Genomic DNA, 14,872 nt, shown 5'->3' with positions numbered 1-14,872 from the left:
CAGCAGGTTTAAAACAAATAAAAGGAAGTATTTCTTCACACAACACACAGTCAACCTGTGGAACTCTTTGCCAGAGGATGTTGTGAAGACCAAGACTTTAACAGGGTTCAAAAAAGAACTAGATAAGTTCATGGAGCAAAGGTCCATCAATGGCTATTAGCCAAGATAAGCAGGGATGGTATCCCTAGCCTCGGTTTGCCAGAAGCTGTGAATGGGTGACAGGGGATGGATCACTTGATGATTCCCCATTCTGTTCATTCCCTCTGAAGCACCTGGAATTGGCCACTGTTGGAACCCAGGATACTGGGCTAGATGGACCTTTGGTCTGACCCAGTTTGGCTATTCTTATAATTCTTATAATCTTATAATCAGCAGACCCTTCCTTGACTGCGAAGTTCACGCCAGGCTTAGGCTATGACTCCACTGAAGCTGGGGCTGTGATCTGCAGCTCATGTAGCTGTACCCTTGCTAGCTTTAATCTAATTAGCTCACTAGAAATAGCAGTGAGGACATGCTGGCACTGGCTGGACAAGCAAGTATGTACCCAGCAAGGGAGGTGGGTTTGTACAGCCTTTGCTGATGCCATCATGTCCTCACTGCTATTTTTCCACCAGCTAGCTCGTTAGATTAAAGCTCGCATGGGTATGTCTACATGAGCTGCAAATTACATCCCCGGTTGCCGTATAGACAGACTTGGAGAGTGTGCCTGTGTAGTGACAATCAGTAGCACAGGCTGTGTTTATTCTAGGAGCTAGAGAGCTGGAGAGAACTCTAAGATCTATTTGTTTCCAGCAGCCCAAATAAAGAATTCCCCTTGTATTCAATACAGCCAAGTCCTGTCTCTTTTCTCCTACCAGGGACTACTGAGGGGATTCAGACCTCAGGTTTTGGTTTGACACAAAAATAGAGATGCAAAATTCAAATACTGATACAGATCCAAGCTTTCCAAAAGCTCAGAGCTATTAACATTCAGGGTTTTGGTCAGGCCTATATCTAGTAAGGGGCAGTTAAATTCTCTATTGATGACCCTGCCACAATGTGTTAATAAACCAAACAAGGTGTTATTTTCCCACATAAGGCTGCGATATTCTTCATGGACCAGGTTATGAGTTGGAAAGTGGTGGAGAAAATATACCACCATTGGAAATTATTAGATCTCTTTATTGAGAGTTTTTATTACAAGGTAATATAATTCTATATAGAAAAAAGCAAACCTTATATTTTATAGGAAGTAATTCAAGGACACGAATGGGAATAGCAGGGAGCTCACCATCTCATTGTAGACATAAAAAAAACCCTGCTTCACTATACTTAACCTCATGAAACAAAACCCTCAACAGGACTTCTTAACAGGGGTAATTTAGAAGGCATGCTAATTATGAGAATGGATACTTACATAAAACAGAGAATAAATTGAAACAGACACCAAGGAAGAAAGACAGCAGCACATTTCAAGAAACTAGCACTTAACCAAAAAAAATCAATTCATAATGAAGAAAATGTCCCAAATAATAAAGACCTTAGCAACAAAATCAGACTCCCAACATCAATCAGAGCAGACATACCGTACATCCCTATACCCACCATGGAAACTCTGCTAGGAACATATTCAGGAGGGACTTCTATTCTATATACCTAGGGCCCCCACCATTGTAATGTCTGAGCACCTTAGAAATATTAGCAAATTTACCTTCCCAACCCCTATTACTGCCTCTATTTTACAGAGATTAAATGACTTGCTCAAGCTTACATAGGAAATACGTGCCAATGCTAAGAAGTAAACTTGTCTCTTGAGTACCAGTCCAGTGCTTTAACCACAAGACTACCCTTCCTTTCACAGCCCTTGGTCTAAAGAGTTTACAGTCTCGAAGACAGGAGTAAAAAGACGAGACGCACTAGCCAAACGAGAGGCAGGAGTTAGCTTTGACATTTCTAAATAGTAGTAGTTATTATTTTTCATTTTGGTTGTGTGTGGGCCTCACTGAAGAAGTGACTCTTCAGGGAAGATTTGAATGAATATGGGACACTGGCTGGGAGAAGTGGATTCAGAACGTCATGCATTGCACTCATGGCAGCCTGGAAAAAGTGCAAAGATGGGAGCAGGAGAAGAAAACTCTTAGGGGCATCGAGGTCAATACTGTGGGAAGAGCAAAAGGCATGAGGGGAGAATGTGACAGGAGACAAAAATCTGTAGACTCAGGCAGAACAGAGCACAGCCTGTTATCCAGGGCAAAATGTTCAAACTGATGCCCTGGCAAGGCAAACCTGATGGAATGGTTTCAGGGCTTTGGAGCTGTGCTCTGGCTCCGTTCCAGCTCCAGGCAAAAACCTGCAGCTCCACTGCTCCGGAGCTGCTCCGCGCTCCAGCTCTGGGATCCGCTCCAAAGCCCTGGTTCAAACAAGGGAGCGAGAGGATCTAGTGGCAAATTCTAAGCATGGTCACATTCACAGAGAAAAGACATATTCTCCCCCCACTACCAATAATGTAAGTAAAATTTGCAGAGATTTTCATTTAGATTTTGAACATCTACTTCCTCAAGCTGAGCAACCTGTCACTTTGAGCAGCTGAAGGTGACAAAGACTGCAGGGCAGAAAAAATAATGTTCCATTTGTCTTTGTTATATAACAGAGAACTCAGCATTTTCTCTGCTCTTTCGCCACCTAAGCCCCTGATAGCATTCCCTCTGTATCTCCTGTTCATGATATATTCATCCATTTCTCAATTAACAAAGCAATCAAGCGCACATCTGCTTTTCTTTCAAAGCACTGTACTGTGGCCATTTATAGCGGGGATGAAGTTTCAGCCATAGCCAGGGTTACGATCCTGTCAGTCTTTGTGGAAGTCTTCCTACCTCAAGTATCTTCTTGCACTCTATCAGGTGGGAAGGAACTTTTTGCTGTTGTGGTTAGGGATCCATATACCTGCCATTTAATGTAACCAGTCAGTGTGATACCATACTCTCATTGATGATGCAATTATATGTTGTAATCACAGCATGTTTGCGGTCAAGCAGAAAGGAGAGGATGTACATCCTGTGTCATGTCACTTCTTTTCTGGTCTTCGTAGTTGTATTATAGTATCCAAAAACTGAACTAAGTATTATATTCACTTCATATTTCAGATGCAGCAGCATGTCAATAAGATGGATGCAAGAATGTTAATTACATTGTTAGATGGATGCATGTTCAGATTGCATTCCGATGTATTACAGACAGATTTTATTTCAGTGTAAAACTAAGACTGATAGGAAACAAATCAACATAACAATTCATCCTCTCCTTCCCAATGCCCTAGAAGAGAATGACACATGGTGAAGTTATAAATACACCTCTACCCTGATATAACGTGACCCGATATAACATGAATTCTGATATAACGTGGTAAAGCAGTGCTCCAGGGGTGGGGAGCGGGGCTGCGCACTCTGGCAGATCAAAGCAAGTTCGATATAACGCGGTTTCACCTATAATGCGGTAACATTTTTTGGCTCCCAAGGACGGCATTATATCGAGATAGAGGTGTATTCCCTAGATGGATTTTTGGGAAGTTTAGGTGGAATTCTCTCTTTAAATTATAAGATAATTTAAATTATAAGATACTCAAGGCAGGGACTGTGCCTTAGTGCACACTGATCATATCATAATCATACACCATTTATACAATCAATTTTTTGCCAGGCATATACTAATAACATCAGCAGAGTTCACTTTTGCTACAGCCTTTTTTAAAAAAAACTTTACAATAAGTAGACAAATCATCAGCTCCTCACACAGAAATATTAGCAAATCTTCATAAGACTTTTATGGTCTGTACTCTGTTGGCTAAAAATGGAAAATCATTAGGTAGATAAAAAGGAAATGAGAGGGGAAAAAAAGAAAAGTCAACTGCCTTTGAAGACCTAGTGAAATCTCACTGCTTTAATCACTTCTGCTGATGTCAGAGAATATTTTCAGAGAGTATACAAGCTTTTTAATACCGTGGGCTCAGTGGAAAAGCAAGTTACCCAGTTTCAGATCTAGAAATATCTGTTTATAGCTTTTTTTAATTCAGCGATATTTGATATTTGATTTATTTTTCATATTGTGTGAGGCACATCTGAAGCAAGTTAAATTGGTTCCTCAATTGAAGTTGAAAACTTGCATTTATTTTGTAGTTGTGTGGGATTTTCTTTATAAACAAGATTTGAGAAATTGACTGTTCCATGGTACTAGATAATAGGTTTCAATGCCTTGACAGGTTGAAGAATGTTTTCTCTAGGAGAAATGCATTGGTATTATAATGCCTACTAGCCATTAGAAACTAGACTCTGGTATTAATAAAATACCTGTCTCTTTTAGAGATAGTTTGTCCCATTTGCTATTAATTTATGAGGAGATAAGAGGAAACCATCACCATTTTACTCAGCAGCAGTAATCTGAAAATTCACATGGCAAGGAGCACTTCTCCCCATGTATTTGAAAATAGCGTATAATAATAAAATGACATTACCAATAGACTAGAAAAAATCATACCCTTATAATAAAACCAGAGCAAGAGAGATTCATTTCTTGGCCATGCAGCCTCTAGCAATCTGAGCAGACAGTTTAACTTAATCCACTTCTGCAGCAACATACAAAAGAAACTATCATTAGAATTATATCTATGGCTGTTGTGAAAGTGTCAAGGCACACAGAGTTGCCTCTTTAGTTTTCAGGTTTCCGATTGCAGATAAGTTTGTGTAAAGCCAAGACTTTATTAAATGGATTCTCTGGCACTCTACATGAACCCACAGACCTTCATGTTACTGAATGAGAATAGCTTGCTATCCTTTACTTTGATCTAGGGTTCTAGACAATGGAGTTTTTCCTCACCCCTCCACCCACCTTACTGAACTCCTAGTTAGGCAAACTGCCCCTCTGAAAAGTGCAGTTCAGACATGCAATGAGAGAAAGGCTGAGGGGCTTTCCAGGCAGATTGCTTCCACCATTGTGCAATCTCTGAGGGCGAGATTGTGGCGAGCCCTTTCACAAACACACACAGTGGTGAGGAAACAACGATCTTCCCCTTTTAGGCAGCTAACGATGCTTCCCCTGTTACGCAGCTCACCGGAGCTGAGCTCGCACAAGTCTCTGAACTTGGGAGGGGCTTCCCAGAATGGCAGTCCCTGTGCTCAGAGGAGTGTCAGGGCTGCGACTAATTTGTTTCCGCTGGGAGCAACTCGCTGAAAAGGCAGTGGGGTGTGGAAGAAGCTAAGGCTCTGTCTTCCCAGCCCCATGGAGCCAGCCAGTTGTGCAGTGGAGAGAATGTTGTACCCCCTAAAGGGGTGTTGCAAATTATTCTGCAAACTACTGGGACGCACAAGGAGGCACTCTGTAAAGCAGTGCTGAGTTGTGAGGGGGGGGTGGCAGTCTGTGCAGAAGAGTACCTAAATAATGAATACCATTTGGTGCAAAGGCACAATATTTGGTCTTCAGCGGTATCTTTTTGAAACTTGGACTATAGAGCAGTGTCTGGAGAATGGGATGAACTCCACTCAAACAGAGAAATCTCACCCTTCCCCTTTCCACTTGAACATGAGTAATCATTCCTAGTCCTCCCTCCTCTAGAAGCAGTGCAAGGTGTAACGGTGTGTACTACTGCTGTTTGCACTGCATGCGTCTACTTGCATGGATTTCATTACTTCGTTTACATATTGTCTTCCCACTCTACTGAGCACATCCAAATAGGAAGACTTACTGTATGTGAGAGTTTCTGCTGCACAGGCAGTTGGAATAAAGCAGTTTTGTTAGTAAGTTGTATCTTTCCAACTTGTGTGTTTAAATAAGGCATTCGCTATTGCAGAAGGAACTCAGGAAACTCTGATCACCCCATATTAACATTGTAAAAGCTGAACTGCTGAGGTGTGGAGGTACCATTTCCTATCCAGGTGCACTGAATTTTCAGGAGCCAAGCTAACATTGGCTGACTCCCCTCATAGTTGCTCAGAATCAGCTGTGGGGGGTATTTCTTCTCTAAGGGATAGATTTTTGCTCAGTAATAGATGGGATCAGGACCGAAGCACTCTGCAGAGAAGAACCGATTGCTGGCTCCATTTCTTGCTTTCTCCACCCCACTTCCAAAGATCCTAAGCCTAGCCCTGCAGAGCTCCTGTGGAACAGCATCCCCAATCCCCTGTGGGCATGAGCCTGTAGCAGTCCATTATTTCTGCTTTCCACTTTGGGTAAGGATCATTTTTGCTGCTCACAACATAAGACAGCATCCGATCCTAGTTATTAAAGAACATCCTCCATAAAATGAGTTCAAGTTCAATGGTAAATAAAGACAGGTCTAAATATACAGCGAAACCTCCTGATTTCTGTCTGTGAAAGAATGACCCTTATAAAAATGAATATCCATTCCCAAATATTGTATATATCTTAAATGTTTCCTATTGATATCAAGAATGAGGATTTTCTGAAGCACACTGAGCACTTCTCCCATTTCATGCAGTTGTCTGGCTCCTACCACCTTCCCCTACACCTGCATTTGGACGAGGAGTCTGGTTGTCTTGACCTCTCATATGTTTACTGGTATTTTTATCTGCTTCAACTGAATAGATTGGTAAATTAGCTAAGAGCTGGGGCTGATAATATATGGTTTCAACAGGCACAACATTGTTCTAAGTCAATATCCCTTAATCTATTGTATTTCACAGTTAATACAATACTTGTCCAAGTTTCAGAAAACTCTATTACAAAGCGAGCCTTAGGATATGAAGGAAAATCAGGAAACAGAGTTAATAAAAAAATGTCTTGGCTATCTCAGTTGGAGTCCTTAGGGATGATTAATGCAGCATAGCGTGTATAGCCAGAGAGGGCTCTGAGACATTTCTGGAACTGTACTTCTGCAGAGAATTTGTTGTATTTTGACTTGCTTCAACATATTGGGCTAAAATCATCCCTGAAGCCAAAAAAAAGAGAGAGGAAATGTGATCTAATGGTTAAAATTTAGATTTTAGTTTTCCATATTATATGCATAATATGTAAACACATTGGATAGAGACACTGATGTGACTGTAATTTTAGGTACCCACTTTTTAAAATGTTGGCATAGACTATACATTTTCCCCTACATTTGTTGTGTAATGCAACATATTTTGCATGTTAAATACATATGTGGCAATAACAAATTTTATTTAAAATATCACCAAATGTGTCAATCTGCATTATATTTGAGTTATGCTGCATAATGTAATGTAGTGCATTACCATATATTTAAACTATTAATATCAATATATGATATTTTAAGTGTATTGCATCTCAGTAGATGGCATGGCACAAAAACCTAGGAACATCACATGTGTCACTTTTCTTGTTTACCACAGTCACTCTGAGCATCATGCAATAGCAGGGACAGAACTCTGATCCTACTGCTCAAAAAACAAAGGTCTCTATTTATTATTCTCTCCTCTAGATACCATACAGGGACCATGGTCTAGATGTGGAAAGTTCTGACTCCACCCAGTAGAGGTCAGTGGTACCTATCCACATAGATGCCTGGTGCTACATAAGGTATATCTGAAAGATAATCATTTAGCAAAATATATAACACAAGAATTTCCACTGGATTTGCCCCTTTTTTATTGTTTAACATAAAAATGTTTGTGTGTGTGTGTGTGTGTGTGTGTGTGTGAGTGTAGTCTAAGAAGTGATATTCTCTATTCCTCTTTTCTCTGACACCCCAATTCAGGAAAGCTTCCCTCTTCAGAAAGGTGCTTAAGCGCATGCTTAACTTTAACATGTGCTTAAATCCCACTGAAGTCTGAACCGGGGTCAGAATGGTTTAATCACATCTTTACTTCCAGTTTGTCTTCAGTCTAATGCAAAAAAACCCGACCACAGTAGTTATTAATGAAGTAACACCTAGAAGCCCCAGTTGTGCTAGGTACCGTATATATACTAACATATACTAAAAAGATGTTCCTTTCCCCAAAGAGCTTACAATCTTTACATTTTATATGCACAAAAGTAAAGAGATTAAAATGTAGGACTCCCCAAACCACTGAAAGGTGTTCATTGAGTGCGTGCAATACTTTTGATGACTCTATAAGGAGAAAAGATATATATATATATATATATATAAACATTTGGTGGCTGAGTTACAGCTATTATGGGAATCATAAACAACTTTTCATCATCATATCATTCAAACGTGCCAAAAAAGAATGTTACTAAAGGTGCAAGGGGAAAAAAAAGCTTACCTTTGGGCTAAGAACAAGTACAAGGAATTTCAACCCAAAGGGTGATGGGTAAAATATTCAAAAAGCACCAAAATGTGTGTAAGTATGCTACATACATTCTTTACAGCACTCATTGTTATATGTATGCTTTATGGAGTACTGTCTTTCAATTAGATTCTTAAGTGCCTAAGTCACTTTTTAAAATGGGACTTAGGTGCTTTTGAAGATGTTACCTTATATTTCTTGAAATTTCTCTGAAAATACAGGCTTAGAATGAAAATATCTATTCAACTGTTGGTATAGTATACTACCACAGAGCTATATATGCCTGGGATTCATATATACATATCTCAATCAAAAGGAAAAAAATCATATAGCAAACACTTGACATTTACTACCGAGTATGGGCCAAATCCTGCTCACTTTCATCCGTGTAAATCAAGAGTAACTTGAATTAAGTGAATGGCTTCACTCTGCATTTACACTGGTTCACGTGAGATGAGATCAGTATCTAGCCTAGGTTGTCAGTGTAAAATGAATTGTGGTTTTACAGTGATGCCAAAGTATGGCATTTTACAGCACTCATTGGTCTCTATATTATGTTTTATAGCACACTGCTTCCCTAGACAATATCTAAACAGCCATTTTGTTTCAGCATTATTATTAAAAGCCTCTCACTGTGTTAGGTATGTGCCACTGTATTAAATTATCAGGAACTGCAAACAACATTGATCTGAGATTTGGAATTTATTACCCAACAGTAAGAGACAGGGTGGGTAAGGAAATCTCGTTAATATCCTGGGAGCGACACGGCTACAATTACACTGCATACGCTACAGTAAATTATTCAGTCCTGCATCCATGCCATAAAAAGCACAGCTAGACAGTTTTAAAAGTTGGATATCATACAAACTATCAGGGCTGCAAATTAACACTTTATAACACAGGAGAGCTTGGAATTATGGGTTAGTTTTTCCCTCTGCTTTTCTGAAGTTGTTATTATTATTATTAAAAATAGACATGGTTTTAATATGGTGCCTACCACATGCCCCCGCACCCCCGAAGTTAGGTTCTCACAGATGAATGCGAGAGGTGGTCCAGGAAAGTTGATGAGAAGAATGAAGGCGAATTACATTGGCCCTGGCAAAGCTGAAATTGGCCAGTGTGGCTGCTGACCCACACAATATCAGTCAGCTAGAGAAGATTAAATGAGCTGCTGCCCAAACATATTGTGCTCTCTCTGACTAATAGCCTCATTCCAAAGGGCAGCCAAAGTGGAGCTGCAAAGGGGGCTGTGCAGTCTGAAGTTTTAAAAAAAATAAAATGTGCAATTAGCAAGAAGTGCCCTGCAACTGCAACACGCAGTCACATCATTACGAGAGACTCCACTGATCATTTGCACAGATCCCCTACAGCACTCGCTGGCAACTGAGGAGAGAACAGAAGCTTATTTTAAAATTCACTAGCAATGTAGAAATATTCAACAGAGATGCAAAAGAAGAAATGAGGAGAGTGAGAGAATGTGATGTTAGACGTGGCCAACAAAAATACCTGGTATTCAAACTGTGTTTAGCAAAGATTAACTATTTCTCACCACAGCCTTGTGAAATGGGCACTATTTTGCTTGTTTAGCAGATGGGGAAACGGAGACATAAGGGGTTAAAGGCCACACTCTCATACCTTTTTCAGAGAAGTTGTGTGTGTAGTAACTTGCTCGACAAGTTGCCTCAGTGAAAGCAAAGGGCTACTCTTGTCAAAAGGTACACATGAATGTTAATAAGGGTATACACATCTGGTCCTAATTGGCTTTTCAAGGCCACACAGCAAGTTAGTGGCAAAGCCAGACTCAGAACTCAGGGGCTCCTAACTCACCTATCCTGCATGTAGAGCCCTAGATCTTGGCCTCTATTGGGAAGAGCAGCTGTTTCCCTACGGTTGTAATTTAAATATATAAAATGGGCAGTAGTTTATCTATCATTATAAAACTGATGGAGGAGAATATCACATGTGCAACACAAAGAAGGGAGGGAGTCCCCAAATTGTTTGTAGTGTCTTTATTTTAAAAGACAGCAGCATAAAGTCCCCTTTTACATAGGACTACATTGAAATAGTGAAGATAGTTTTCATTTTCATAAGTCTATTCCCAAAAAGCCTTCTGCAGATTGAGGAACAGAATTTTTCAAACTAGTCTGGCGTGTGATTATGTGTGCAAAATGCAGTGTTCACTGAAAACTGAATTATCTAGAGGGGGACAAAAAGGTGTCAAACAAAGTCTGTTTGGTCATAAAGCAAATTGATGTTTGTTTTGTAAATATATGTCAATTAAAACTAACTAACTAAATAAAAGCTGCACTCCCTACCTTGGTTGATTCTCCTGCCTACTGCACTTTAACTACAGATGCCAGAAATGCTCTGAGCTGACTCTGACATTAGTACTTTTATCAAATTCGCTACATCTTGGGACTAAATTGACCAAGTCCATGTTGTGGAGATCACCACGACATGTTCGCTAGTGCGCGTGTTTGTCAAAACTCAGAGGGGTGAACATCACTCCACCCTCATAAAGCCCAAATCATCGCATATTTGGTTAAGTGCATGGATCCGGGTGTGTACATTTAAACCACATCTCAACCTCCATGGCTACTAGTTCAGCATGCAAGCTGGAAGAGGAGCTGCAAACCTCCATGCCGCTTGTACGGGTAGTTAGGACCACTGAATCCATGTATCTCAAGGCTTCTTCCTTAACATTTCTCAACGCTTCCCCCTGTGCTGGTCTTTCAGACCAGAGCAGACACATCCTCCAAAGCAGGCAAATGCTTAAGTGATGCAAAAAGCCTTGTACAGGCCCTTCACATCAGATGAATTTCACCCTGAACACTGGGAACATGTTGTCAAACCCAAAGAAGCACTCACAAAGTTCTGTGTCCCAAACCTAGATGTATTTCTTAAGAAGATTTTGCCAGGCAAAACCAACTGAGATAAAACTTCTGTTTTTTGAGGGTGTCTTGTGGGAGGGGAAGGGAAGCTCATCTGTACAATAAAATAAAACAGAGTAACATACATTCAAAACAGCCACAATAAATATTAAAAACAATCACATCCTGTTTTCAGTTCTCTAGCTACTAAGTGTGAAAGCCAGTATCACTAATGTTTCCTGCAGACCAAGGGTATGAATTCTATCAAACTGCAGCTCCAAACCCCATTTTAGCTTTGATTGTCTTAAAACAGTTATTATTTGGACTAAGATTACTGGTGTTGTGCAGCAGCGGCAGCTGTTGAAACAGATAAAGGATGATTTCTTATGTGCACAGCTAGCCTCTGTTTACCAGTGTAATAACTAATGGATGAACACAGCAAGCAAACAAAACCTGAATACATACCAAGACAGGTGTGTCCATTGTCACTCTCACCAGAGACCAGAGTTGATTGGGCTCTACCAGACAGAGGTGAGGTTGAGATGTCCTTCAGAGGAAGCATGAGAAGGAGAAGGGAGAAGAATAGAGGGGGGAATGCCTGCCAGGACCCCCTCATCCTAGAGAAAGGAAGAAAGAAAGAACTGTAATACAGGAAGAGTACCCAGGGACACACATACCCCTAATACTCAGGGAGAGAGTCACACACCTGCTTCTCATTCCTAATCTGGGGGACAGAGAGAACCTCACACACTCTCCCTGCTACATAGGGAGCATCTCTTTCACCCCCACCTGCTCTTTTGGTGCTCAGGGAGAATCTCACACCCACATACCCTTCCCCCCACCCACTTCACTGGTACTTTCTTCCTCCAACCCCCAATCACCAATATTCAAGGACAGTTGCACAGCTTCTCACTAGTATTCAGGGGTCTCTTCTCCCTCATACATAACTAGAGTCTCCCCTTCCCCAATAGCACTCATACAACATCCCCCCTCTCACCAGGCACTTAGGGAAAACCAGTAGGACTGTATTTCCCCCCTCCCACACACACACCTGTATTATCCCTTTCTCTTTCCCGCCTTTTCCTTCCCTGCTGGCCTTGGAACAGAAGGGGGCCCGTATGCACTGCTCTGGCTCTGGGCTCTTCAGCCACTTGTAGCAAGCGCAGCAGCAGCAGCAGCAGCAGCAGCAGATGACTAACTGATCATAAAACCACAGCAAGTGCTGGAGCCGCTCAGCATTAATAAAGCAAGACACTCCCCGACATAGCTAGCGTGGCAAAAACAAAACACAAAAGAAAAAAGTCCAGAAAAAAATATTACCTAACCCAAACTCTTCTAGTAATATCTCAGGCTGGGCCTTCCACTTTCAGATAGAAATAATGAACATTAATAATAGAAGAAAATACCCTCGGCGTTGGTGACTCACTCCCAGCAAACAGCTCAGTCTTCTGTTTTCTTCTTCCCTTTTTCTTAACGAGTGTGGCTTGACCCTTGTGGGGGGTGGTAATCAGGCTGTAGGGTTCCCAGGCCGGTGTTTTACTTGTGTCAGTCAGCTAAGTCTAATCATGAGGAAAGAAAAGAAGCCAAGCCAAGTTGCCAACATAATGGGAACAAAGGGGATGCAGGGAGCTGATTGATTCAAAGCAGATTCGGACATCTCTATTCTCATCAGTATTTTCAAAGTTTGTTTACATCCTCCTCCAGCGTCTGAGGGTTAAAAAGCCAGATACATTTCCTGCTTGGACCATCTAAGCAACTGAAGGTTTGCTGCCTGTTTTTCAAATAAGGTTTGAAACAAAAATTGAAGTAAAGTCCACCTCTGCTTGCAGCAGAAAAGAATAGTGAAATGATAACTTAAAACAACGTAACGGCAGAGACAGAACGAGCCCAAATATCTTAACTACAGAAGCCGTGAGAGTGGGAGGAAGGATGGTCCTCTGGGTAAAACACTGGATTAGGCCTCAGGGTTCATTTCCCGGGTCTGCCACTGGAGTTGCTTATTCTCTCTGTGCTTCAGTTCCCCATCTGTAAAATGGGGCTAATCATATTCCATTTCTCCTACTTCTTGTCTGTATTTTTTTGGCTTATTATCTCTTAGGGCTTAGCTGTGTGTTTGTATGGTACAAGAAGGTTCCTGCCCCCCTGCCTGGCAATTAATTCTGCCCCTAACCACCAAATCAGTCCTGTCCTCCCCCATCTTCATATCAGTTCTACTCCCACATCTGTTTGGCACCCCACCCCCAGCCTCCCGTCTCCTTGTCCTGTAGCTCCTGGAGTTCTTCACCCTTGTTCCCAGGCTGGAGCAGGCTGAAGTGGGGTCCCCCTTCTTCCTTCCCCAGCCAAGTGTAGCTGGGGCGGGGAGGGAAGGGAATGGAGCCACTCTGAGCTGCTGGGCTCTTTCTGTTCCTTCATCCGTCTTCCCTCCAGTGAGAATGGTGTTGGATTGCTGAGGGGTGGGAGAGAGATCGCTGATGGATTCCTGCAGCAGGCCTGAATGGCTGCTCTACCCTAGGAGGCAGGCAAGTGGGGAAAGCAACCAGTGAGAGGTTAGTATGAAAACTATACACTCCTCAGCAACACAGTTTGTCTCCTAGAAATTGTATTTCCTGGGCATGCAACCCATTTTGACCTGGCGCACTTCAAGCTCTAGTTGGGGTCTCTAAGTGCTACCTTAATATAAACAAATAGTCACAAATAGTGTTGTCTTTCTTCCCATAAGGAACTAGTTACTATAAAAGCTAGACAAATATTTATCAAAGAGGGTTCAAGAACTGAAAGTTTGTCTTCATTTTAAAGAACAAAGAGACATGTTCAAATTCTGATGCAATGGCTGCAAAAAGGTTTATTCAAAAATTTAAAATGGATGCACCTCACAGTATATGTAATTTCATCCTTTAAACCAGAACTCAGCACTACTCAGTACACTGCTCTTAATGAACATTAAAAAGAAAATAAATGTAATAATTAGTACTTGAATTTTTCTCAAGCCTGTCTCTACTTATTGTTCCTCTTGAAGCTGTCAATCTTCATAGTGAATGACAGACAAGCAAATATGTTAGTGTAAATTACCTTTTCAATAGCCAGTCCTACTGTAATCTGCAGGGATTTTTTTCCTATCTCAATAAAAACTCACTATAAAAAGACATTATGCTGCAGTGTCTACATCTCCCTTAATCCCCTATTAAACCTTTTTTAACACACATATTAGTTGATTCCCAAAAACACTTTGAAGTCTTTTAAAACCGTGGATACTGGCTCATAAGAGGCTGCTTCAAAAGCCAGAGCTCTCATATTCATGCTGGAAAATCTTCCTTTAGCACCTAGATCTTTTGAACTGGTTCCATTTTATATCTGCAGCAAAATACAAATCTAAATAACATCACTGCCACTTAGAAAATATTTACATACATTGGCCAGATACTCAGCTGCTGCTGGGGATGTAAGCCAGGAAAGACTATAGTTCTCTGCTTTTATCGGTTATTTGCAGTGTTGTTGTAGTTGCTTATCAGTTATGTTATTTGTTACACATATGTGGTGTTAGAAATACTGCTGCAGTGACCCAGAGGTCTGTGTAACAAAGATCTGAGTTTCAGAGTAACAGCCGTGTTAGTCTGTATCCGCAAAAAGAAGAACAGGAGTACTTGTGGCACCTTAGAGACTAACAAATTTGTTAGTCTCTAAGGTGCCACAAGTACTCCTGTTCTTCTTTTTAAAGATCTGAGTGGTTTTTCTCTACATTTTATGTATTTTCAAAGCTATTAA

General features: G+C 41.0%; 1 protein-coding gene across 4 annotated transcripts in view; it reads right to left on the bottom strand.

The window, feature by feature from the left end:
* AOAH (acyloxyacyl hydrolase) overlaps nucleotides 1-12,554 on the bottom strand; it is a 110,504-nt gene extending 97,950 nt beyond the window's left edge. For 2 of the 4 annotated variants that reach the window (XR_008443852.1, XM_054018508.1), the window contains exons 1-2: nucleotides 12,162-12,249; nucleotides 11,576-11,727 (exon numbers count right to left, since the gene is read on the bottom strand). Coding sequence is in view for 3 of the 4 variants with exons in the window: in XM_054018508.1 (XP_053874483.1) it covers nucleotides 11,576-11,726 (151 nt within the window). In the remaining variant the exon portion in view is untranslated. The other 2 variants (XM_054018509.1, XM_054018510.1) reach the window with 2 other exon arrangements.
* Nucleotides 12,555-14,872: the final 2,318 nt, after the last annotated feature.

This window comes from Malaclemys terrapin, chromosome 2, assembly GCF_027887155.1.
Source record: "Malaclemys terrapin pileata isolate rMalTer1 chromosome 2, rMalTer1.hap1, whole genome shotgun sequence".
Classification (NCBI taxonomy): domain Eukaryota; kingdom Metazoa; phylum Chordata; order Testudines; family Emydidae; genus Malaclemys; species Malaclemys terrapin.
Note: the sequence above shows the minus strand (reverse complement) of the source record. Positions and strands in the feature narration are given on the sequence as shown.